Genomic DNA, 26,191 nt, shown 5'->3' with positions numbered 1-26,191 from the left:
ACATCTCACCCACAGCTCTAGCCCCCACGTACCCCACAGCCTGGGGTGGTTCCTCATATCACAGTCTGTTGGTTTTAGGGGACACATGTCTCAAGTTTTAAGTGACTGAAATCAGAATGTGTCTTACAAATCACAGAAATGCCATAGTTTTAACTGTCAGTATCTTTCTTTCTTAGTGATAAAGTAACGGTGCCTCTAAGAATCAGGGTCATCTTAGATTTTTTTTAAATGTATTTATAGCTTTATTTTATTTTTATTTATTTGGCTGCACCACACGGCTTGTGGGATCTTAGTTACCTGATCAGGGATCTGAACCCTACCCTGGCAGTGAAAGCTCAAGTCCTAACATAACCACTGGACCGCCACAGAATTCCCCAAGGGCCATCTTAGATTTGATGAAATACAGTAAATGGATGCTTGATAAATATTTGTTGAATCAAAGAACGAACGATGAAGTGGCACCTGGCTAACCTAGCTCACCAACAGGGAATTAAGTTAACGATACAGTGGTACATCCATGGAATACTGTGTGGTCATTCAAAAGTGAAGTTGGTTGATAAAATCACATATGTTTAAATAGAAATATATTTATACATAAAATTTAAAAATTTATAAACATATGTAGATAAAAATCTAAAAACATATTTGTAAATAGACCACATGTATATGTACTTAAGATATCTAAGCTGTACTGTTACGTTAAAAAAAAAAAAGCAAGTTTCAAGCATTTTTACAATATAATCCCCCCATCTAAAAACAAGCGTATATATGTTATAGCTGCACATGCATAGAAAATCATCTAAAGAGCTACACCTCAAAGTGTCAGTGATGTTCATCTCTGGGTGGTGGGAGTGTGCTGTGCACTCCAGCACGTGATCGTTCTTACACAGAGCTCTATTACTTTGTAGGCAGAAAACCCAACAAGATGTTTTTTGAGAAAGACGGCTGGGAGGGGGCTGTGTACTGGCCCTGTGGCAGGCCAGCCAGCGCCAGCTCCTCCTCTCAGACCTTGGAGCGCAGGGATAACCTCGGGCGTGGGGGTCTCGGGGTCCCTAGGACACATGGCTCATGACAGCGCACAGGGCATGCATTGCATGTCAGGGACTAGAGGTGCCTGGGGTGGGTGCTGGGCCCACCTCCACCCCCACAGAGGTGGCTGTCAGAACTTACCAGGATGAAGAAATACCAGGGCTGGGGCACACCGAACTGGCCTGGGAAGATGGCCTCCACATACCAGGTCACCAGGCTGTAGAGGACGGAGTCCAGCAATAGCATGCCGAGCACTTGCCCAAAGGAGAAGTCGTCGTCCACGTTGACAGGACTCAGGAGGTCTCGCCACTGGACACCTGTGCCTGGAAGACATGCCAGGAAACGGGCCTGAAGCGGACCCGTGGTCACCAATGTACACGTGTGCGCAGCAGTGCAAAGTCAGTGTGACGCTTCCCTGCCTACAGCAAACCTGACAACTTTCTTCAGGCCTTTAGACAAGAGCAAGTCACCAAATCGGTGTCATAGAACTAACAAAAGCTTGTGAACTGACGAGAGGGGCTCATGTTTGATTTATGACATATACACACATAAACACATATCCATCTACATAACATACTTGTACATATACACGGATGCACATACACGTGTACATACACATACACACGTACACATATGTGATCTGGGTAAGGCCAACACTGGAAGAGGCTGCATTTAATATAAGTCTTTTCAAAAAAAAGGAAACACTCCCGGCATAAATAAAGCTCTGTTTAGTGGTGCTCGTGGTGTTCTGTCCTCTCTCTGGTTTGCAACATCACAGTCCAAATGATGCTTGGGGATTCTGTGCGGCTGGACCACCTGGGTTGGCTCGAGGGCCCGTGATGGAAATGGCTGCTCTCCAGCCTTGGTCACTGTTCACTTTCAAACAACTAGAAGTTTGTCTATTTTAAGAAAATTCAGGGACTTCCCTGGTGGTGCAATGGTTAAGAATCTGCTTGCCAATGCAGGGGACACGGGTTTGATCCCTGGTCCGGGAAGATCTCACACACCGTGGAGCAACGAAGCCCATGCGCCACAACTACTAAGCCTGCACTCTAGAGCCTGTGAGCCACAACTACGGAGCCTGCATGCCACTACTGAAGCCCACAGGCCTAGAGCCTGTGCTCCGCAACAAAGAGTAGGCCCTGCTCGCCACAACTAAAGAAAGCCCGCGTGCAGCAACAAAGACCCAACACAGCCAAAAATAAAAAATAAAAAATAGGAGAAAATTTTTAAAAAAAAGAAGAAAATTCAGTATAGAATTTTGAAAACTAAGAGGTGCCATGTAGTTAGACTCCTCTTTATAAATGGCTTTTTAAAAAGCATTTGAACCCTGGAAGGGACTATGCCTTTAAAAAATCTATATTTTATCACACACTACTGAACATGGAGAACCACGTATATTTAAAAGCACCAATGTCATAGGACTTTTGCCAACTGAAGAAAAAAATTCTAATTAAGGATAAAGCCACACTAAAGGTTCCCGTGGCCACCCACCTCCCTCCCTCCTTAGACCCACAACTAGGAAGCTACAACTAGGCATTGCATGACTGGAAGAAACCAGAGCATTCAGCCTGATAGAGAACATCTGGGTGGGGCGGGGTGAAACCATCTCAAAATGCACTCAGGTCAGTCACTCAGAAGCGAGGTTGTATTTCACCTCCTGCTAGCAGAGCCAGAGCAACACCAGGAGCTCCCGGGAGACGGATACCGACACAACACCAGCCACGCATAAACTCATCCTGTCCCTTCTGTCTCCGCTTGGAACCAAGGCAAGTGAGACAGAGGCAGGGCCAGGTCTGGGTCCACTTGCCTCTTCAAGGCCCTTCTGTGAGGTGGTCTGAGTGATCCAGAAATGAACGGGGCCTTCTCCTAAGAGGTGAGCACTCCATCTCTGGAGATTTCCCACTAGGTGTGGGGTTAAGGGTTAAACTAGGCGTCCTCTCAACCCTTTAGAGGAGCAGCCTTGACTCTACCATGTGAAATCTGAGCATCTCCTGCAGGGTTTGCAAAATGGGAGCCCACAGGCCAACGTCAGCCCTAGAGGTGTTTATTTGACACCCATGACATTTTAAAAATCAGGAAATTTCACAAAACTCAAGAAAGCAATGTCCTGGTCTGTGACTTGTTCCTCTCTCAGGCCTTCCTGCCGTCATCACCAATTACTGCAGGAGGTATCAGGGTAACAGGAGGAGGGGAGATGCTAGTTCTACAAGTTCACCAAGAGCTGGGAACCCTTCGAACCCTGCAGACTGAGACCTCTGGCCTAGGAATCCTAAAGCCTCGAGAGGCAGGCAGAGACTCAGAGGCGACCAACTTGAATCCCACCATTGGCAGATGCAGACGCTCACGGCCAGCGTTTTCCTGAAGTAACGGCCAGTTCCAGGCAGGGCTTCGAGGGGAGCTCAGAGCCGGGACCGCAATGGCCAGGTGGTGGCCAACATTGCATTGGACACCTCAACTCTCTGTCCTGTGAACCACGTGTCTCTGACCTACCTCTCCTGTGGCTCTGGTCACTCCTCCCCGTCTGCCCTGGGCATGAGCCTCCCCCTCGCCGAGGACCTGCCTTCCAAATGCACTGTTCGTTTAGCTGTGCTGATGTGTCTGATTATCGTTGGAGCCAGAGTCTTGAGTCTGGAGGCCCCTCTGCTTAGACCCTCTGGGGGTAACTGAATCAGCAAGGACAGCCCGTGTAAAGGAAAATACTCACCTTTTGCTTCAAATTTTCCTATGAGCTGGGCTCCCATTGCCATGGCAACATTGGACAGGAGGCAGGAGAACAGCTTCTGGCTAAGCGTCATCCAGTTGTATCGAGGGGCAACGAAGAAGTAAGGGATGTACGTGAAGAAGTAGAGGAAGCCCCCGATGGCTGCTGCCACATTGGCTATGGGCGGAGAGAGGAAGACAAGTGTGCCAGAACCAGGCGAGGGCATCTGCACTGATGGGCTCCATCCGTGGCACAAAGGACGCCTCTCTTGGGTGAGCTGCCCAACCCCAGCCTGGCAGGAGCCGGGGACACGGGGACACAAGCCTCAGTGCTGGGGGGGGGCGCTCCATGCTCGGCTCTCAGCCTCTGCCCTTGTTGGCGTGCCTGTGCCCACCCCAGGAACCCCAAGGGGATTTCTCCACCCTCTCCTGCAGACCTACCTCCAGCTATCTGGGCATCGCACACCTGACACGACTAACACGGAGCATGTGATCCCCCGCCTGGTCCTGCCCCATCTTGTTCACTCGTGCATCCCACAGATACTCGCTGGGCACCTGCTCTGTGCCAGGCCCTGTTCCAGGCACCAGGAAACAGAACAGACAAAGCCCTCCACTCGGGGAGCTTAGGATCCAGTGTGGACACAGCCAGTAGACAAGAAGGTAAGTAAAGCAGATGGTGCTGGGTGGGTACAGCCCTGTGAAGAGCAACAAGCCACAGACCTGGGACAAGACACTCCCTAGGCTGAGGGTTGCAACTATAACCAGGCGGCCAAGGAAGGCTTTGATGAGGAGGTGAATGTGGAAAAGACCTGAAAGAGGTAAGGATGGGGTGGTGGAGGTGTGGGGAGACAGCATGGCTTCAGTCGACGCAGTGCCCTTACACCCTTTGGTCTTAAGACTCCTTTAGCTGTAAACAGTTGTTGAGGATGTCAAAGAACTTTGTTTATGTGGGATACAAACATTATATATATGTCAACATTCCACTGTGTCAGAGATGAATACTAAGAAAATGTTAAGATATTTAAGAATAACAATAATAAACCCATTACAAGTTAACATAAGTATTTTTATGAACAACACCTGTATTTCCCACAATTTAGTGGGAAGAGTAGCCTTGTGAAACATTCTTGCAAACCTCTGTAAAGATTTAACCAATTACAGCTGGATTCGCATATCTGCTTCTGCATTCACTCTGATGTATTGCCTTGTTTTAGGTGAAGTGAATGAAGAAAATGAGCTTCACAGAGATCAGCAGTTGGAAAAGGGACAGGAATTTTAATAGCCTTTTTAGGTATTTTGGATATTCTTTGCTACCACACCACCACTTAACAAGGGGTGGTTTCTTAAAGGTGAGGTGCCACGTGGAATCAACCTGAACAATGAACTTTTTATACTCTGTTATGTGAAAATCTATTGGTCCATCTTGTACCTGGAATGGGTTATTTACTATTCTTGCATGATTTTGTAACATGATGCATGGCCATTTGGAAAATATTGCTCGTTGGGCAAAGAACATCTTCCAAATGTTGACACATTTTATTACACCACATAAAAAAATCACACTGGGTAATATTATCACTAATTTCATAAAAAAGTAAGTAAGTACTGGGAGGCTGTAAAGCTCATGGTGGTAGATTAAAGTTTGCAAAATTCTATTTTTGTTGCCTGAAAGCCTGAATTTTGTAATTGACATCAGATATTGTCAGTTGTTTTCCTCAAAAAGGCAGCTCACACTTGAGAAAATGCTTACCAAATACCAGCAAGTGAATGACAGTGTGATGGTCATTGCTTCAAGCAAAAATGGTGTTCCGTGAAAAAAGTGGCTAGTTCAGCTGACAACTCGAACACCTGCACACATGCTGTTCCTCAAGAGAATCATTATACTACAATACTCAGGAAGCACTTTCTGTGGACATCTCATTCAGTCATGCAGAATATTAGAAAAGTATACTTGAGAGTCAAAGGTTAACAAAATTAACATTTTTTACTGTTCCGTCAAGGACATTTTTGAGTGAAACTGGCATTTTTGTTTGTTTGTTTACGAGAGTGTGTGGTGTGAAGAACACGCCACTGTCAAGTGCAGTTTGGAGCCTGTCTTGATCGTGCACAGGGCCGGCAGTTTTACCACTTTTGCTTTTGCACCATCAGTGCACATGTCAACATGGTAGAAAAGGCAAATGACATTCTGATATTATCACAAAAAGTTCTGATTTTGTGAACCTCTAAAGGTCCCAGGAGCCCGTGGACCACACTGGAGAACCTCTGACCTGGGCAGAAACTGAAGAGGGGCAGGGGCAGAACCAGGAAGGCCAGTTATGGGGCTACCGCTGTCAACCAGGCTGGAGATGACAGTGGCTTGGGGCAGGGCAGGGCTGTGGGGGAGGTGGGAGATGGCTGGAGTTCAGGGGTACCTTGTGGTACAGTGGACAGGATTTGACTGGACTGGGGCAGGATGCTAGAGGAAGAGGAGTCGAGGGCATTCCCAGGTTTTTAGTGTGAGCACATGGTAGAGATGGGGAAATGGGGTTTTGAGGACACCATCAGTAGTTCAGGACACGTCTGACTGAGACACATGTTAAACATCTAATGGGAGTTGCTGGGCATGAGTCTGAATCTGGGAATTATCCCCATGTTTAAAGCTCTCCAAAGGAGTAAGTTTGAGTAGGAAAGAGATAGACTTCAAAACAAGAATATCAAGGACTTAAGGAGGAAATGAAGAAATGCTTCCATTGATAAAAGGAGGATTTTTCCCCACAAAAATGGATGAAGAAACAAGAATAAGTGGATATGTACAACAATCAACTGGATAGTTGGTAAAGGATAAATATAGTCATAGAAATAAAATCTCAAAGATGAGACACAGTCTAGAACATACACAGTCAAAGAGAGAATTAGGGAATTAGAAGACAACTCTAAGGAATTCATATAGAGCTCAGCACAAAGAGATTTTTTTAAGCTATGAAAAAGTAGTTAAGAGACATAAAGAACAGACTGAGAGATATACTTACACCCAAGAGGGGTCTACTATAAAAAAAAGCAAATATAACAAATATTGGTGAGGATGTGGAGAGATTGAAACACTTTTGCACTGTTGGTGGGAATATAAAACGGTTCAGCTGCTGTAGAAACAGTATGGCAGTTCCTCAAAAAATTAAAAATAGAATTACTAAAATAGTAAATTCTAAAAATAGAATCCAGTGGTTCTGCCTCTAGGTATACACTCAAATGAACTGAAAGCAGGGTCTCAAAGAGATCTTTGTACACCCATGTGCATAGCACCATTATTCACAATAGCCACAAACGTGGAAGCAACCCAAATATCCATTGATGAATGAATGGATATGCAAAATGTGGTCTATACATATGATGAAATATTACTCAGCCTTACAAAGGAAGGAAACTCTGACACAAGCTGCAACAGGGATAAACCTTGAAGACATTATGCTAAATGAAGTAAGCCAGTCACAGAAAGACAAACGCTCCATGATTTCCACTTACGCGAGGTCCCGAGTAGTCAAATTCATAGAGACAGAAAGTGTAATGGTGGTTTCCAGGGTTGTGGGAACGGGGTAGGGAGTTAGTGTTTAATGGGGGCAGAGATTCAGTTTTGCAAGATGAAAGATTTCTGGGGATGGATGTTGGTGACAGTTGCATGACAATGTGAATGTACTTAATGTCACTGAACTTTACACTTAAATGGTTAAGGTGGTAAATTTATGTCATATGTATTTTACCACATTAATAAAAAAAAAGTTACGAGACATGAAGGACAGACTGAGAGGCTTCAAATTAGGTCTAATAGAAGAGAAGGGGGATTAACAGGGAGCAAAGTCTGATTGATGACGAACGGAAATGCAGAACTGAAAAGACTTGAGTCCTCAGATCCAAACATCCATACAGAAAAATCAGACCTAGACTGTCAGCTGACTTCTTCCCAGCAATAATGGAAATCCGGTGGCAATAAGGTAATGTTATCAAAGCGCCAAGGAGAATTTTATACGCAGCTAAGACAGTATTCAGGAGTGAGGGCAAAACAGAGACATCTTCAGATACACAAAGTCAATGAGAATTAACCACTCGCTGAGCTTCACTGAAAGGACTGTTCAGGGATGTACTTTGACACCCAAAAAACTGAATCCAAAGGAAGGCACAGAGTAAAGAAAACCTCAGTCTCCGGGTTATTTCTGCTCAGATGCCCTTGGACCCCTTGACCTTACTCATCCCAAGAGAAACTGCTGGTCTTCTGAGGTGTGCATCACCCACAGACCTCCACTCTCAGAGGCAGGACAACTCACCTTTGCTGAAGAAAGTGCTGACCATGAAGCTGAAGGAGATGGAGGAGATAGCAAAGCAGGCCAGAAAGACTAGCACCAGCGAGGGGTCACTGTGCGCGAGCACTGCCACATTCTTCTTCACCTGTGCAGCCATCCCGTTGGCAGGTGGGGGCAGGTCGGGGCAGGGTAGGGGAGACAAAACCAGGAAGAGTCTCAAACTTTCCCAGCCCCAAATGGAGCTGGTAAGGGTGGGAGAAGGGCTACACCAGTCCTCTCTACCAAAAGGGCAGACTCCCCAACCAAAGCCATAAATGCGGAGTCTTGGGGTCTCCCTGGTGGTGCCACAGCTGTCTCTGGCCCTCCCACCAACTCCAACGCCTTGCTTTTCATGTGAGACCCCCTTCTGAAGCCACACTCACCTTGATGCAGAAGAGCAGGGTCATGAAGGAGACGGTGACGAGGAGGAAGAGGAAGAACAGGAGGAACCATGCGGTCCAGTGCAGCCAGCTGCTGAGCCCCATCATGCGCATGTATTCCTGGGGGAGGGGCACATGTGCTGCTCCACACGCCCCACCGCCTGCCACCCCTGCCACACCAGACCCCAGGAGCCTCCCTCACGCTAAACCTGCACCATCCAATACAGCGGCCTGCGGCCACACGTAGCTATTTTGGCTGAAATTACTTAAGATTAAAAAGCCAGCTCCTCTGCCGCGCCAGGCACAAGTGCCCAGTGGGGCCGTAGAGGACAGCAGACCCAGGCCTGTCTGTTACCATGGACAACACTGGTCTGGGGGAGGGGACCAGGGCTGATTAAGTGTCTCTTGTGTACCAGGCACTAAGGTAGGCTGATTTTCCAACTTCTTCTCATGGACAATTTCAAACCACCAGAAAAATAGGAAGATTGGAACGGTGGCCACTCACATACCACTTGGGCTCAGTGATCATTCAACATCCCGCCACACTGTTTTCATCTATGTACCTGGAGGCGCGTGCACGCACAAACATTTTTTCCTGAACCATTTCCTTGTCCACTGCTAACCATCTCAGTGTCGCACCATTTTATTAAAGTTATTTAGGCACCGAAGTGGACAGGACCCACCTCATTAGTTCTCCCAGCCCCTCATTTACAACAATTTAAAAGCGCCAACAGGGACTTCCCTGGTGGTCCAGTGGTTAAGACTTCGAGCTTCCAATGTAAGGGGCACGGGTTCAATCCCTCGTCGGGGAACTAGTAAGATGCCACATGCCACACGGTGTGGCAAAAAAAAAAAAAAAAAAAAGCTCCAATAATCACAGAGTTGGCACCACTGAGAATACTCTAAACGTCCTTCCACTGGCACTGCAGACATTGCCAAAGGAAGAACTTCACATAAATTCTGGGTAATTCTGGCAGCGTCAGAGGTGAGAGCTTACAGAGGACACTATTCATCCAGATGTACATGGTTATGTCAGTGAGATGCCTGTGGAGCACACCTCACACACTTCCACACACTTCTCCATCCCCCACGACACTGCCTGACAGCTGGGCACCACAGCTGTCCTTGATCACATGCAAAGTTCGCTTCCTGCTCTCCATGTATGTGAACATTTGTCTTGTGTTGACCTACTGTTTCAACAGAAACAGAATTCAACCCGCATACGTAATTCAGAATTTCAGTAGCCACATCAAAAAAATTTAAAGGGGGACTTCCCTGGCGGTCCAGTGGTTAGGATTCCGCGCTTTCACTGCCGAGGGCGCGAGTTCCATCCCTGGTCGGGGAGCTAAGATCCTGCAAGTCGTGTGGCGTGGCCAAAAAAAAAAAAGTTTAGGGACTACCCTGGTGGCACAGTGGTTAAGAATCCGCCTGCCAATGCAGGGGACACGGGTTCGAGCCCTGGTCTGGGAAGATCCCACATGCCACGGAACAACTAAGCCTGTGCGCCACAGCTACTGAGCCTGTGCTCTACAGCCCGCGAGCCACAACTACTGAGCCTGCGAGCCACAACTACTGAAGCCCACATGCCTAGAGCCCATGCTCCGCAATAAGAGAAGCTACTGCAAAGAGAAGCCCACGCACCACAACGAAGAGTAGCCCCTGCTCACCACAACTAGAGAAAGCCCGCGCACAGCAACAAAGACCCACCCAATGCAGCCAAAAGAGTTTAAAGGAACAAATGAAATTAGTTTCAACAATGTATTTTACTTTACCTAATGTATCCAAAACACTGTCTTTTCAATGTTCAGTCCTTAACATACAGCACATGAACTACAGCGCTTTATCAGGGTTTTAAAAATCTGGACAGAACAGGCTTGATTTCAAAGAAGCCTGACATGGGCTGAGCCATGTGGGCACTAGCCCCACGCCCAGCTGCCCTGGTGCCCCCAGTGCCCAGGAGCTGCCCCCACCTGATGACAGGACTCAGGACACGACAGCCCATGGCCACACTGTGCCCGGACTCAGGATCTCTCAAAGCCAAACGCAAACAGGGTTACCTTCAGTTTCCTCTCTTTCTCTTGCACGACAGCCCGGATGATGCTGAGTGAGGTGTAAGTGAAGCTCAGCATGAGCAGCAGGGGAAGCTGGTACTGGATGGCGACGAGGAAGGGGTCCGAGATAAAAGGCGGGTAAGGGAACCTCTTGGCGATCACGGTGAGCTTCTCAAACAGCTGGTGCGTGGAGGCGTTGGCGTGGTACTGCATGACAGCCCTGTCCACGGCATGCTGCACGGCCAGGAAGCCCTCACGGATATACCCTGAGTGCAGGAGCAGAGGATGTTCCGGCATGTGGGGTCGATACATGTGGGAGAAGCCAGGTCCTGGGTGCTGGTGCTCAGAGCGCTGAGGGCACTGAGCTGGTGAAGTGGCCTGGGGTTTCCTGCAGGCCTCCAGTTTGCAGGGGCCACCCTCGCTCTTTGGCTCGAGGCCCCTCCTTCCACCTTCCAAACCATCCAGGCAACATCTCTCTGACTGGCTTCCGTGTCATCACATCTTTCTCTGACTCTCTCTTCTGCCTCCCTTGCCCACTTTTAAGGACCTACTGGGATAATCGACAAGTCTTGTTCCCTTGAGACCAGCTGATCAGCAACTTTCATTCCATCCACCCTTGAGTTACCATCTCAAAGGGAGGCAGGAACCACAGACCAAAGGCCACCACTACACGACCTTTGTGTGCTTTGTGGTCCCTCCCTGCTGGCCCTTTCTGACTCCCCACATTTTTAAAGTGATAAGGGCCAGGGGGATACGATATTCCAGTCCAGAGTGAGGCTTGTGAGAGGCTGAGCCTATGGAAGGAGTATGGCATAGCCTCAGGAGAGAGAAAGGCAGCCTGGATTCCTGATGTCCGAGCCCAGGGGACAGAGAGGGGACATGGGGTGCAGGTCTGGGTGGCGTGGGCACCCTCATTCCTAAAACAGTGACATTTAGAACACCTAACATCCTCCAACACAGAACTGTCAGCTGCCTGAGTTCAAGCTTCTAGAAAAAAGAAAAGCAATTTTATGCCCACCCCACCCCCAGCACGAGGTCACCACATCTGTGCACTTCTACCACCTCCCTTGAGTAAGTAGTTTTATATGGCTGCAGAAATAGCAGGTGCTCAGTGAAATCTTACCGCTCGTTGTGCTGGGTGGGGGTTTAGTTCTCATCTTTACTGTGACCCTGCAGAGTAGTGAACGACATCTTCATTGGACAAACGGGGCCACTGAGGCCCAGGGCGTTGAGCCACACAAAGGGGGAGGGGACAAAGCTGAGACGGGACCCTGGTCTCTTAGCTTCAAAGCCAGTGTCTTTCTCACGTCACAACACCTCCCCCAGGAAACGTCCTGCCGGCCTCCTGCTCCCTAGTTGTTCTTCCATGAGGTTCTGCATGCTGCCATGGGGTCTTCACCACCACAACCTCTGCAGCTGCTCAGCACTGAGGCAAAGCCACCCTCTGTGATCAATCATGTCCCATTACTGAAGTTTTTATGATCATAAACAATGCTGTGGGGAACATCTTTTGTGCCTCTGCATTTTCTCCTTCTTTCAGACTATTCCAGGGGCTCAATTTTTATCAGGGGTCTAAGGTATGGACATTCGGGGGTGGGCTTGGGGGGAACACTGGCCTAATTCTTGGAGGGCCTGCTGTGTGCCAGGTTCACATCCTTTCCACATCTCTTGGGGTCTTTGTGTTTTTTTTAAACTGATTTGGACTAAGGAATCATTTATAAAACAGAAGGTATTTACCCTTTGTCATCTGCTGGAATGTTTTCCCCAATCTCTTATTTGCTTTCAAAATTGGTGTTATGTCTTTTTCTCTTTTAGCAAATTTCAAGTTTGTACGTAGTGAAATCTGTCAGTCTTTTCCTTGGAGAACTTTTGCCTCTATCGCTTCCAAGCTTAGGAAATTGTCCCCACAAACAGGACGGACAGCCCCGCCGAAGGTCACACAGCCAGTGTCTCCTGCTGCTGGCCACAGGCAGTGGGCGTGGCAGCTGATGTGGCTTCTCCTCCTCTCCAGTTGGTGACCTGTCCAGGGCTTCATTCTGGGGCCTTGCACACTTCACCTTGCCTTGCTCGTCGTCTTAGCTCCTCTTTTGGATTTAAAATCTTTTCCTGGAACATTAGCCTGGTGATAGGGTCCTGGCACCAGAAATAAATCTAAATGCTGGCTGCCTCCTGCCTTCCTGGTGCTCTATTTAGGACATTCCTGGGTCTTTTCATCAAAATCTCTAACAAGTTCTGCCTCTTGCAGACCTGGGAATTAATTCTGTGTTCTTTGCAACACCCAGGATGCCTCCTGGAGCCTGTAGCTGGGCCTCAGCTTGAGGGCATAGTCTAGTCCTGGGCCCCAGTTACTTGGTTCTAAGATGGAACCTTGATCAGAGAAGACAAACAAGCCAACTACCTTCCAGAGTAACAGCAAACAGACCGACACACCCTCTGGCAATACAGTGAGCTGAGATCCGACTTCTGCAAACATTCCACTGACTCAATGAAACCACGGACAATTACACAAGGACAACAGAGCGTACAATGCCTATACAACTGTACAGAGAGAGGGGCAAGGAGAGAAGGGAAATGGAAAACCAAGCCCAAAAGACCCAATGCAAACTGAAGCTCCTTAAAAACTGAAATATAAATGTTTCATTCAACAGCACGTTTGCTGGGAAATAGGGAGACAGCCTTTGCTGTTTTCAAAGATTATTTTGCTTTTCAGAAGCCAGTTTTACTGGATGTTTTCTTCCTTCTCCTACAAAGAAGAAGGTCAAATAATCATAAAAAATCTTCCTCCAGAGAAATGCAAGATGGGTTCCCCCGACGTGATGATCATGAGCCAGCACCCCGGGGGAGGGAAGGAGACCCCCTAAAAGTGTTCCTCACCAGGTTCTCCGCCATCAGGGGATGTGGGTTCCCTTGGTCCTGGGCTGGGGAAGAGTGGAAAAAGGGAAGTGGTATGCCAGCCTTCTGTCTCTCTCAGGAAAAAGGAGCCTGTCTGGGTCCACATGTAATTTCTTCGCGTGTAACTGAACCGTAAGTGATATTTCACCTACGGAAACAAAGAGAAAACCAAGTGCTCTAAGGGATCCAGCCAGAGGAGCAAATGTCTGCATCCAGTGGGAGGGCTGGGGGACCCTCATTACGGTGACCTCACCACTGCCCCAGCCCCCGCCAGTGTCTGGATCTCAGGAGGTCAGAGTGAGCGGTCCTGCCAGGGCACAGAGAGCCCAGGGGCACCTCTGCAGTGCTCTTCACCACCCTCTTCTGCCATTACCAATGGGAACTCCATGCATGACTCGTCACTGCTAACCAGTGCAGGGCCACCAGCGTGATGCTGAGGGACCTGACAGTTTCCCAGTCTTATTGCCACTGGGGCAACCAAAAAACCTTTCTTTTTGTTTGTTTGTTTAAATATGTAACAGAAATTCTAATGCCATATGGTGCTAAGTCCCGAGTATCTGCTACTTTCCTACTTGTCCTGTTTGACTCTGTCAAAGGAGACCTGTAACGCCTTTCACAAAACGAGAGGACAAAGAGGGGCCACAGCAATGGTCTAAGGCCACTTTCTTCAGACACGCGAGGTTTCTAAACCGCTCTGGCCTGATGGGTCAAACTCCATCAGGGCCCCTCAGTGGGCTGAGAGGTGATTCTGGACCCAAGGGGAAAGTCGCATTTGCTCCCAGGCAGGCAGAGCGTCTCTGGCTCCTGGGGGAGGAAGCTTGGCTCCGTGGGGCTGGGGTCCTCACCGCCAGCGGCAGGGGATCCTTGCTGTGGTTGAAGGCATGCTCGAACACCACGGCGGCCAGCACGTTGGCAGAGCGGTTGTCGTACCTGACGTAGTCCTCAAAGTCCTTTTCGGAGGGGAAGCCGCGAGCTGTGGGGAGGAGGGGGGCCCAGAGTTGCCCAATCGTCCACTCTGCTTGAGAAAGCTGGACCTTCAGATAAAGGACTAAAGCTTACAAGTTTCTCTAGGGCTTTGTAAACCTTTCCTAAGACTCGAGGAGGCTTTTGTTTTGGGCAGAGACGGGCTGCGGTGAAGACTGGCAGAACCTCACCATCGAAGCCGGCCCTGGGCATCTAGAAGCTGAGAGCTGGAGCAGGGCCCCTCCATGTGGGCAGCTGCCCTGCCCTGAGCTCTGCAGCCAGCATCAGTTTCTCTCATAACCATAATGGTGGGCTTTAAAAATTCAAGTGGACACTAATGTATAGTCTGTTCAACGACCTCTCTCACCCAGACCCCATTTCACATAAAGGGTTTGACTATAATCACATAGTGAGGGACCAGGGATCTTCCCCTAAGTGTTTGCTACACTGAATTAAACAGGCCACAGTGCCAAAATCAAGAGGGAGAGGAAAAGGGATAATACTTTCTATTCTGAAAGCAAAGACCTAGCGAGGGTGACTGGCACATTTCCTGGGAATGGCCCTCAGCAGGCTTCTTGATGACCTTTATCAGAGCTGTCCTCCCAAAACCATATCCCAGAAGAGATTCCTGGCACCGGGGCCTTGCCCTCATAATTAAACAGCTTTGTGGGGTATGTGGACGCCATCCCCACTCTGAATAGCCAGGGGCTGTAAACTGTCACACACACTGCTTCCCACAGCCGTCATAACCCTGGTCCCTGTTGCAATGAGACATGACACAGGGATTTGCGGGCCGTGCGGCCACTACAGGGCAGACTGCATTGCCTGCTGCCCGGCTCCCCGCCTGGCCAGTCCCTGCCCCAAAGCCCAAGTCCCGCAGCACTACTGAGTCCCCGACAACTCACCTCTCATGTTGATCACCAGCATCCTCCTCACTGTCTCCACAACGGTCCTCACGGCGTCACTCTGGGATGGGATGTAGGCGAGCTCCCAGGCGGCTCCTGGTGGCGGGAAGCTGAAGAACAGTGGCAGCTCTCGGATGGACTGGCCGGGGTAGAGGGTGGCATTGGGCACGTTCTCTGACTGGATCTTCAGGCGAAGCCAAATCAGGATCCCAGAAAACAGCAAGGGCAGGAAGAGCTCCAAGATGGTCACCAGGACCTTCCGCTTCTAAAGAGCAATGGAAACCGAGGGCTGAGGAGTGCGAGGTGGAGGCGAGGGGCTCCTGGAGCCCCTCCCACTGATGCCGCCTCTTGCTGACACCCCCTCTGCCAGGCCCCTCTCGCCCTTCCCCCTGCAGCATGCCCCCAGGGCCAGACCCACCTGCAAAGTGTAGTTCTTCCAGAGCAGGAGCGCCAGCTGCCTGAGCACCGCCATCCTTGCCAGAAGGGCCGCTAGTTGTGGACCAAAGACAAAAAGGGTGTTGGTTCAGGTTTGCGAATTGTGTTTGGGGAAGGCAGGGAGAGTGGGGGAGAGTCAGTCCTGAGACACAGACCCTCCACTTCTCCTCACCTTCTTTTGTCCCAGCCTAACTCAGAACAGCTCCCCAGAGGGAGAGGCCAGTTCTACTCTGTTCAAGGAACACACGCCCTTTTAGGAAGCTGACTTTGTTTCTTCTGGAAACAGGAGATGAACGGCAGGGCTGGTAGATGCAACGTGGCCAATGGAATGGCAATCATTCGATGAATGCTATTCAGATGTTCTCTGTGGTTCGTATGAATGTGCTATTTCTTAGCAAAAACTCAGGCTGATGGAATTCCCCTCCCTGACTGCTTTATTCTCCACCATCACAGAACAGTAAAAGGAAACTCAGCCCAGTATCCTGGCTGCGGGCTGATTTCTAAGACCTGGAGAGGGCTGTGGGGGAGCAGGGGAGGAGCCTGGGGTGAGGGCCCTCAGTGGCCTTAACCCAGGGGCAGACACAGCAGGCGAGGCGGACGCGTGGGCGGCAGGATGGCATGTACTCTCCCACCTTGAACCCTAAGAACCAGTTTTTCCTGCTTTAACTGTGAGCAGTGGTCTGTGAGCCTCCACACGACACTGGTCATTTTCCTCCAGAGAAAATCTACTCTATGTCAGGTATGAATGTTATATTTAAATCTGGCACGTATGGCTGGGAAAATCTGCTGAGACTAATTATCAAACACAGTGACAGCAGAAACAAGAACAGAGCTTTATAAAGGTCTTCCTCAATTTAGGGAAATCTATGTCATGAGACTGCAGTGTGAGAAGCAGAGACACGGAGCCACACTAACCTCTAGAGAAGGAGGGAGTTGGAGTTAGCTCAGGAAGACCCCAGGACGCTCATGACTAGAAGCACCTAGTTCTGTAAGCTGCGGGCATGAATGCCGAGGCTGGACCTGAGGTGGGCAGCGAGGGTGGCAGAGGAGGGGAGGCCCTGGAGAGCTCCTGGTCACCGTCTGCGCCAAGTATGCAGATGGAGCGGAGAGGGGCCCTCCACAGCTCACGGTCCTTCAGGTGGGGAGAAGCATCTGTGACTCACAGGGAAGAGTCCTGAGTGCAGTGAGCCGGCTCCACACTCAGGTCGATACTAACCCAACACCATCCATTAGGCGCGTCAGGACGGCACGGACAAATGGCTGGTAAATCCTTCATTAGTTAACCTGCTCTAACACTATGGCCCAAAGAACCCATCTCGAGGCCCAGTGCGCATGGAGCGAGAGATTGTTTTTTTTTTGAAACAGCCAGTTTTGCCTTTGACTTCAGTTAGCTGAAAAATCATTTCCATTAAAGCTCATTTTTAAATTAAACTCTCGCTTTTAAAAAAAAGATGTAGCTGTCCGTATCTGCCTAAAAGTAGTTCCTCAAAATTTAAGCTTTAAAGGGCACTCAATAAATATTAGTAGAAAACACAACTGCAAGAAGTTATTTACAAATTAACTTAAAATATGGCTTTTATTTAACCATATGGTTAAAATATGGAGAGATTAAAGCTAAAATAGTAATGAAGGGCTATTAAGTGGCAACTTAATAAATTATCCAAATTCTTTTAAAATTAATAAGGTGGAAAAACCTGTCTTAAAATCAGTCGTAGACAGTTAATAAAAGAGCAGTAGTGTAATGTTACCCACGAAGGCCTACGGCCTATGAACAGTTTCAAGAAGTGGTTTAGGCTAAGAGGGGAAAGCAGTGCCTCCAACGGAGCTGATCATCCCCACAGCAGGCTGATGGGTGCCTGTCTTGGCAGAGATGAAGGTTCTTTCTCTACCAAGAGGGGAATGTGAAAAGGTCACAGTTCAAAGAAGTCTTCTGGTCAGAGAAGTCGATGACTTCCTTTTCCGGAAAAGTCTGGTCAAGAAAGGACACGTCCCCACGCTTAATCCCACCTCTCTAGGCCCAGAGGGGTGGGCAGGGCAGAGAGACAGACCGTCCGCCTTCCCACTAGGACAACACCAGACAGCAACACCGGGGAACTGACCTGAGTCCTGACAGAGGTTCCTGGCTGAGGCTTTCCTCTGGGGCTATGGGAGGTCTGGCTGGGAGAAAGCAGCCCTGCACAGAGGGCTCTGGGGTGGGGCCGGTAGGCCTCTGGAGTGCGGTGGGCTGACCTTGGAGCTCCGGAGCACTGACGCCTCACAGGATATCAGGAAGGGCCTGGGGCTCGTTGGCATGACGCTCCGGCCACCTTTGGGCAAATGGAGGGTGCCAGAGCATAATTTAAAAAATAATCATAAAACGCCTCTCACCGAGGTAGGAAATCGAAGTGCAAAATACACTGCAAGCATGTTACTTAAGCAAAGCCAAGTCCAATATCAAAGAAACATGGATTTCGGGAATCAGAGAACTCTGGGGTGGCTTTTGTTCTCTCCTGGTACAATAAACTGTAAGAAGCTTTTATTTTATATACTTTTATATTTATAGAGCCTCCTAATCCAGCCCTAACTTCTGGTACTATCACCCTTTCAAAACTAAGAAACTAGGAGGAAGTGCCTGACCCAGGATCACACAGGAAGCAAGGCACACACCCAGGATCTGAGCTTCCTAGTTTGTGTTTTTACCACTGCACCCCTACAGTCTGTGTATCCTAAAAGCAGCAAACATCTTTATAAAGTCTTTATGTATTTCTCCCAGAACCTAACATTAGAAATCAAAAAGAAAAAATATCCCTTGAGCCCCACCGCCTTAACAGACATCATACGTGTTTCTGTCTCCCCAAGGCACCCAGCTCTTTGCTCTGTGCCTGCCATGCTCTATCTGAAGTCTCACTAAATGCCATACTCGTGTCTGTTCAGTTTGAGCAGAAAAGGAATTTAAAGGAGGAGATTCCCAGAATTACAAAATCTGGGAAGCTTTCTGGTTGCGACAGCAAATGTACACGAGGAAAGGAAGTTAAAGTTCCTCAAAACACTTAAGACCGCGGCACTCAGAGTCCCTCAGAAGTGGCGGGGGTTGCGATCCAGAACCAGCCCAGGCGGGTCCACTCCAAAGCAACCGCTCGCAAAGACCCACAAGAACGTCTGAGGACTTCTCCCAAGGCTCACTTCACTCCTCCCAGGACAGAGCCAGGAAGGGAAGGGAAAGCTCTTTTTACCACGGAAAGGCGTGTTTGCTTACCGTTAAAATATTAAACATTACACAAATCATTGAGTATTTCAATGTTTGGTTTTCAGGTGAGCAGTGGAGCTGGTCCAGAGTGAGTGCCTATTGTGGGCTGCTAACTTCTGAGAACTCTTTTTTTTTAAAATATTTATTTTTTTGGCCACACCAGGTCTTAGTCGTGGCATGTGGGATCTAGCTCCCTGACCAGGGATCGAACCTGGGCCCCCTGCATTGGGAGCATGGAGTCTTAACCACTGGACTAGCAAGGAAGTCCCTAAGAACTCTCTTGATGTCACATGGGATTCCTCTGAAAATGGCTGTCCCGGTTTGGGAAATGGTTGTCCTAGTTTGGGAGCACTGTGCTGGGTGCTTGCCACTGCGTGTTGAGTCCCGACAGCTCTGCTTCCTGATTTGGGTATTTTTTTTCATTATGGGCTTGAATATGTCCTCCAGTTTCTATGTGCCCAAGCAAAAGAAGCTTTTATTTCTGCATATACAGAACAGAATGGTGGTAACGCTTCTGGAAAGATCACTGCTGAGTGGGCCTCAAGGCCAGCAAGCAGAAGTGGACGGAGCCCCGAGGCCAGGCACATGCTGTTATGTCACGTGTCCTGTCGTATCCCGAGCTCGGTGCCTTTCCTTCCACGGAAGCCGTCAGCACAGGCCTGGGGGAAGTCATGGCTGGGAGGGAGGGGGTCTCAGTAAGGTCAAGGCAGACATCTTGCTGTCACACAGACAGCAGACAACCAGGGCTCTGCCCTCTTGACCACACATGTGGAACAGAGAGATGCCCTTGTTGGTGGTGCTCGCTGGGACTCGGCACTTTTCCTGAAGACTGAGGTGGGTGAGGACCCATTTCAGCTAGGAAAGCATTTCCTTCTCACACGGGGAGCCCACAACAGTCAGCGGTGTTAAGTCTACGTGTGTACACGCTGCAGAAGGCATGATAGGTACTTCACGTTTGCTGGTAGAATCTGTGGTTTTTTAGGATACACAAAACAAAAAAGCATCTACTCATCCAACTAACATTTGCCAAGTACTTACTGTGTGATAGGCACTTATACCAGGCACTAAAGATCTGGAAATGAAAATCACAGTGTTCTTAATCCAAGGAGTTCACAGTCTGCACATGCTTGCATGTACTGTAATCACTATAACTGAAGCCAAATGAAGCATCATGAGATTCTGGAGATCAGGATTCTGTGTGTATGTGTAAGACAGGGTGAGCTCTGGGAAGGCTCCCAGAAACAGGTGACACAGGAGACCAGTCTCGGGTTTCTTGTTAGTTGAGGTAGGGAGAGCATTATAGGATCATGAAGAAATGAAAGAGTGTGTGGGGGGAACAGCAAGTAATTCTGAGTGGCTGGGGAGGAGCACCAGGGACGGAGCCAGAAGGGGAAGCCGACCAAGGCCTTGGATGTCGTGCCAAGAAGGGAGCAGGGGTAGGGGTGGGATGGGGGGTGGGGAGGGGATCCAAAGTGCAGTAATTCTGCTCGAGGGTGTTCTGTTTTGCTTATAATCTTTTACCCAGTACATGATCTTTTAAATTGTGAAAATATCTAATTCAGTGGATTCTGCAGGTGAATGTCCAAATACCAATAAGCACTGTAAAAAAATAGGCTGAAAATAGCAGGCACATTTATAGAGGGTGGTTCCCACCAGTGAACCCCACTATTGGTCTTCAAGTGGGATGAGCAAGACAATCTGCTAGAGTAAAGGAATGGCAAGAAATTCTACTTTAAAAATGAGGAAAAATTGGTTTTACTAATATTTAACACATGAATGCACCCTGGCACTCTTGCTGGCCTGTGTGTCAGCAGCCACAGCATCCTGACAGAGGAGGGGCTCTGTGACACGTGGGTGATGACTGGCCCTCGCCCGCTAGTTTACTTTAAGTCTCTCAGGTGTGTTGGAGTTTACATGCTTTGGGATATCATGGTTGTGGTCAATTAAAAAAAAAAAAAGACTTAAATAGCTAAAGCTTTACAATACTTTGCAGTGATCTGGGGAGTTGTGAATACCTGGTTATCTTGTGACTTAGAACTTAAGGAGGAAATACATATTTTCTTTCATGAGAAGTGTCAAACCTGGAAACCTTTTTCTTTTTTTATTCAATGACAAATGAGCGCAGCAGCGTGTGAGCTAGCTTACTGGTTTTAAGCCAATGCACTCAAATCTGTCCCTTCCAGGAAAAGGTGACAATGCATGAGTTACAGCTTTTCAAAATAATCTGTGCCAAGAACAGAGCATTTATGAAAACAGACGTTTGGCGATGTTTCCACAGGTGTGTGACTGTATTGCCAAGGATGTGGCAAGTGCGCCATCCACATGAACACTGACACCTGCACAGCAAAAGCTTTGGGAACCAGGACTTTCACCTCCCCTGATAGCCCCTGAACACTTAGCAGCCCAGATTCATCAAGAGCCCTCAAATGACTGGCAGGTGGGATTGAAAAACAAGTACCAGACGCACAGCAAGTCTGCATGCCTCCCTGAGGTTCACTGTGCTTACCTGTGAACCCCTCAAGAACCAGGAACTGAAATAAACAGAACTCAGAACCACACCTTCAAATGCTGGACTCAGGTTTCACCGAGTTTATAAATAGGATGTAGACTTGATCACATGGCTTTCTTTTAAAAACAGCACACATTTGTATAATAGATTATGTACTATTGATACACTGAAAAATTTAATCGTGTTCACTTCGCCTCTCATCCACTTAATAGGTCTTTATTTGTATGTGTTTCTATGTCCATGATATTCAAGACAGTAGTATATGGCTTTCTTTTATAATAAATAAATAAAACGTATGGTGGTGCATGCTCAAATTCTTTTACATATAGCAGGAAAAAAGCTTGTGGACAACTTATTTACAGAAATGACCCTTGTGTGGTTAAGGTGGGAACAAATGCCACAAGCCGCAGTCATTGTCCAAGAGCCCCATGAGGCCAGGTTCAAGGCCATGGTCATTTGCATTGGGAGGCCCAGATGGAGACCTAGTTTACAGGTCTCACACTCAATGCCACCACCTGTGCTGTCCTGGGTCAGGGCGGCGGGCTCCTCAGAATCATGTGGCTCTGAGTTTACACTGGAGCTCCTGGCAGGGAGTGGTGGGGTATATTTTTGAGCCAAAGGTGTGGCCCAGAGGAGGCTATCAGGAGAGAGTTCTACAAAATCTGTGCCACTGCCTGCTCTCCTAACCCCTGCTGCAGCCTCGGGCCCATTCCCCGTCCTGCTAGCCTTCTGCCTCTCTAGGTGTAGGAAACGAGGTAAGGAGGCAATTGAGAATCCCCAGAGAGAGGTAACCATGGATCTTCTGCAACAAGCAAGGCAGCAAGCTCATTACTCAGCTCCTGCAACCACACTTATCTGCCCGTTGACTCCAAATCTCTCCAAATGTGGCGAACGACTCAGCCAGTCGGAGCGACAGGCACTGTCCAAGTCTCCCAGGACAGGGACTGCCACACCTTACACTTTCCCGGGAGTGTGTGGGCCTTCTGTGGTTTTGTCGGCTTGGAGTATCACCCACCAGTCCCATCTCTACTTTCTGAAATCCTTCCTATCATTTCCCAGTCCAGGTCTGGCTCCTCTGTGAAGCCGCCACCGACAACCCTGACTGGTTCAGGGGTTCTTTGTCTTGGCTTCACAATGGAATCTTCTGGGATAATTTAAGACAGAAACTGATGCTGGAGGCCCACCCCTGGAGATTCTGGGCTGTGGCCTGGGCATGGGACTCTTTCCCGGGTGATTCTAACATGCAGTCAGGGTTGAAACCTTCTGCTCTTGTCGAAAGCCATCCCTCCACCTTTGCATACTTGAGGCAGCTTTTCTGGATGTCTCATGTAGCACTTATCTCTTTCTGTCTTAGGTCAGTTACTTGTGAATAAATCATCTCTTTAGCTCCATCCTAAGGTCCCCGATCGTGCAAAGAGCCTTGCCCATCATTCTCCCCAGAGTTCTAGAATGCTCCCCGCCCCGTAACAGACTCAATAGCAGAGGAGTCTACTGTTGTTTCAGGAAGCAGGGCTGGAAAAGAAACTGTCAACTAGGGAGTCTTACCTGGGCTTTCCCAGTTGAGACTAAGTTAAAACAGGTTCCCACGGACTGCCTGGCATATGCACTGTGGAAAGCTAGTAACTCAGAAAAAAAAAAAAAAAACCAACAGCTTTAGCTCCCTCTCTTGTTCCAAAAGGCTGTTTCAACAGAATGATGATAGATCACCTTAAAGAAGGAAAGATGTCATCCTGTTTGTCAAATATAGTAAGCAAGTGTTCAATTAAAAAAACCAAACAAACCTCTGAGAAGTTAAAAAGGTGTGGGGATTCCCATGGCATCCATTTTTACCTGTTTTCCCTTTCTTTTACTTTTCCAATGATGTTAACTTTCTAAAGGAAAACATCCTTAACCTTTTCACATTTACAAAAGGCAGCATCAAAATGTTCTGAATCAAATGATATAGCTGCTCAGGAGAAAAGAGCATAACTCTTCCACTTGCACCTTGCCTGGATTTCCACACTGCTACAGGGTGTCATCCACTTCTTCAGCAAGCGTTCCTTCAGTGTCTCTCATGTGCCAGGTGCTGGCTATGTGCTAGAAGTGCAAGCCCCACAAGAGACAATCTGTGCCTTCAAGGAGCTCACAGATCAGGAGGCAAAGGGGCAAACAGAAACAACCCTATCAGGTAACAGGCTTTAATTAGGCAATGTCCAAGGAAGTGAGGAGGGGCATTCATACATGCGACAAATATTCACTAAGCATGTGTCCTAAGCACTCATTTAGGAGATAGTCCCTGCCCTCATGAAGCTTATAGTCTAGTTCAGGAAGGAGCCAACACCTATGTAAACACAAATTCATACCAAGTACAGACTGACCATGGGCACCAGGGCTGTTGCAGGCCCTTCTGCCTAGACCAGGAGGTCCCTTTCCTTCTGTCCCCCACACAACTCCCACCACTAACAGTGGACCACTGGACCCCCATTCTGAGGCTCATGAGAAGGCGGGTTTGGGAGCAGGGCGGACTCCGTTACGGGGATGCATTCCCACCCACACTGGGAATCTCTGCACCGAGAGATGAGCCAGCAGCATCCTTGGCGGGCCTGCCTCAGCTCCCCAGCCTGTGATGCCGCCTGGCTTTAGCAGGCAAGTGCTCAAACTGTCTGCCGGGTGAAGGCCAGCGGGTCTTAGCGTGGTAAATGTCTGTCCACCCTCCTCGCCTCGGCACAAAGGATTCCACAACGATTCTAGCTCCGGGAAGGTAACGTTTCCCCAAGGGGGGGCCGGCTTTGGGGAAATGCCTGAGGGGATGAGGACACGCCCAGAGGCTCGCGCCGAGGGGAAGCCTGAGTCAGGGCGGCCTTGCACTGCTGGGAGATGCACCTGCTGCGCCGCCGGAGGAGACCGCGGGCAGGGCGGGGGCCGGGCAGGGCCGCGGGAGGGGCCGGGTGCCCGGCCGGGGGGGCGGCAGCCCGCGGTGGGGAGGGGGCCCCGGGCGGGGAAGCGGCCCCCGAATCTCGAGCCTTGGGAGTCAGCGCGCGCGAGCGGCGGGTTCTGGGACACTCACCGACCCTTAGCGCCCGGGCGGCAGCGGCCGGGGCGCTGCCCTCTCGCGGGGTCCCCTCCCTCGGCTCCCGGCTCTGCTCTGGCCTCGCGGCGGCGGCGACCACTGCTGACAACTGCTAGGCCGCCACGGCGGGGAGGGGGCGCCTGAGACCCGCGACTGGCAAAGGACCGGGCCGCTCGGGGTCCTGCAGGAGGCGCCCCTCGGCCGGCCCGCGCATGCGCAGTGTGCCGCCCTGCGGGGGCCAGCCCCGCCCCGGGACGCCCCGCCCCGCCCCGCCCCTGATCGCGCGTGCATAGGGCTCAGCGCGCCCGCTACAAGGCCGGCAGGAGGGGCGACACGCGGGAGTCTGGGCGAGGGCTGGATCTGGTAGGAGAATCGCGTGGTCCGTAGGGACTTACAGGCGGCTGAAGTAGTCTTCGCCCGAACCTCTGCCTTCCCTGGCCATCCTCCATTTGCCCTCCAGCACTGTCTTTCTGTTGGGCGCCGTACACCTCACGGAGGGAGGGCGCTTTGCTGCCTCAGGCCTGGCACGAACGCTGCTGGGCGGAAGAGGCCCTGGGGGTGGACCTTCCTAGGAAATTTCTAGAAAACGACCCTGGGGTGGGCAGGACGGCCCAGCGTCCCTGAGTGTGGCCGCGGTCCCGGGGCGCAGTTCAGAGGGGCAGGGAGGCCTCGGGGTCACCTCAGGCAGGAGGGTCGAGAGTCAGGGTCAGGGTTACCTCAGGAGGGTCACGGGTCGGGTCGGGTCGGGGTCCCCTGAAGCAGGGACAGTTGTGAGGCTGGGTTGGGGGTCACCTTGGACGGGAGGGTCCCGAGGCCCGACAGGGATCACCGGGGGCGGAGGGTCTCGAGGCGTGGGCGGCGCGTGGCTAACAGTCCACGCGGGCTGGCCCCTCGGCTCCCGACTGTCCAGGTCGTGAGCGCCGCCAGCGGCCCATCATTTCCGAGGATCCTCCCGCGGCCCGATGTGCACCTGCCGGCTGGCTGCCCAACTGCCCTGCTTCCCTCTGCCCAGCCTCTGGCGGCTCCTGGTTGAGGTGGCGGCTCCTGGTTGAGGTCGCCGTCCCAGGACGCCGCCTGCTGACCAGCCAGGCCCCGCCCCCGCTCCAAGCGCGCCTCTGGAATGAGGACAAGACTGACTGAATCGTAAAGTAATGACCCAATTCGGGAGGCAGACCTCTGCCCCCCAAGACTGTTTATGGATTAGTGATAAGAGTGTCTCAGTGCCCCATTTGTTTACTTAACATCTTTTATTATCTGAAGTAGTGTTATTTACTTGTTTGTTTATTTTTTTCTGTCTCTCACCAGAAGATGGGCTCCATGAGTAAAGGGACTTTGTCTAGTTCATGGCTACATCCCAGGGTCCTAGCATGTCTGGCACAGAGGAGGCATTTGATAGATATTTGTTGAATGAAAGGGTCACAAAGACCTGGCTTCAAATCTTGACCCTATCCCCTAACTAGTGCAGGCATGGCATTTAAACTTCCTGAACCTCAATTTCCTATCCCTGAAATTAAAATAATACCAAACTCAAAGGTAATTAGTATTTCAAAGTGAAATGAGAAAAAAACATAAGTGCTTATCGCAATACCTGGCACATAAATGCCAAATAAATGGTAGTATAATGGAAATATAACTAGAGACTTATATAGTCTGGTCTCTGTAATGAGGATTCAGAAAAAAAAATTGAAGGCAATTACTGGATAGGTAGAAGAGTGGATTATTAGTATGTGACAAACATC

General features: G+C 49.6%; 2 protein-coding genes across 2 annotated transcripts in view; one reads left to right on the top strand and one right to left on the bottom strand.

The window, feature by feature from the left end:
* The window catches only part of LOC309973188 (phospholipid-transporting ATPase ABCA3), a 36,624-nt gene extending 20,909 nt beyond the window's left edge, over positions 1-15,715 (bottom strand). Inside the window, exons 1-9 of the mRNA XM_082857210.1 lie at positions 15,652-15,715; positions 15,234-15,498; positions 14,211-14,338; positions 13,348-13,513; positions 10,480-10,739; positions 8,426-8,542; positions 8,028-8,148; positions 3,737-3,910; positions 1,171-1,352 (exon numbers count right to left, since the gene is read on the bottom strand). Coding sequence (XP_082713336.1) covers positions 1,171-1,352; positions 3,737-3,910; positions 8,028-8,148; positions 8,426-8,542; positions 10,480-10,739; positions 13,348-13,513; positions 14,211-14,338; positions 15,234-15,498; positions 15,652-15,705 — 1,467 coding nt within the window. The 5' untranslated portion in view covers positions 15,706-15,715. The remainder of the gene's footprint in view (positions 1-1,170; positions 1,353-3,736; positions 3,911-8,027; positions 8,149-8,425; positions 8,543-10,479; positions 10,740-13,347; positions 13,514-14,210; positions 14,339-15,233; positions 15,499-15,651) is intronic.
* A 954-nt stretch (positions 15,716-16,669) lies between these two features.
* Positions 16,670-26,191, top strand: part of LOC309973486 (ATP-binding cassette sub-family A member 17-like) — a gene marked incomplete at both ends in the record, with an annotated part of 91,520 nt that continues 81,998 nt past the window's right edge. The window contains 1 exon segment of the mRNA XM_082857778.1: positions 16,670-16,757. Within this exon segment, the coding sequence (XP_082713904.1) occupies positions 16,670-16,757 (88 nt within the window).

Source organism: Leucopleurus acutus, assembly GCF_964270905.1.
Source record: "Leucopleurus acutus genome assembly, chromosome: 16".
Taxonomy (NCBI): Eukaryota; Metazoa; Chordata; class Mammalia; order Artiodactyla; family Delphinidae; genus Leucopleurus; species Leucopleurus acutus.
Note: the sequence above shows the minus strand (reverse complement) of the source record. Positions and strands in the feature narration are given on the sequence as shown.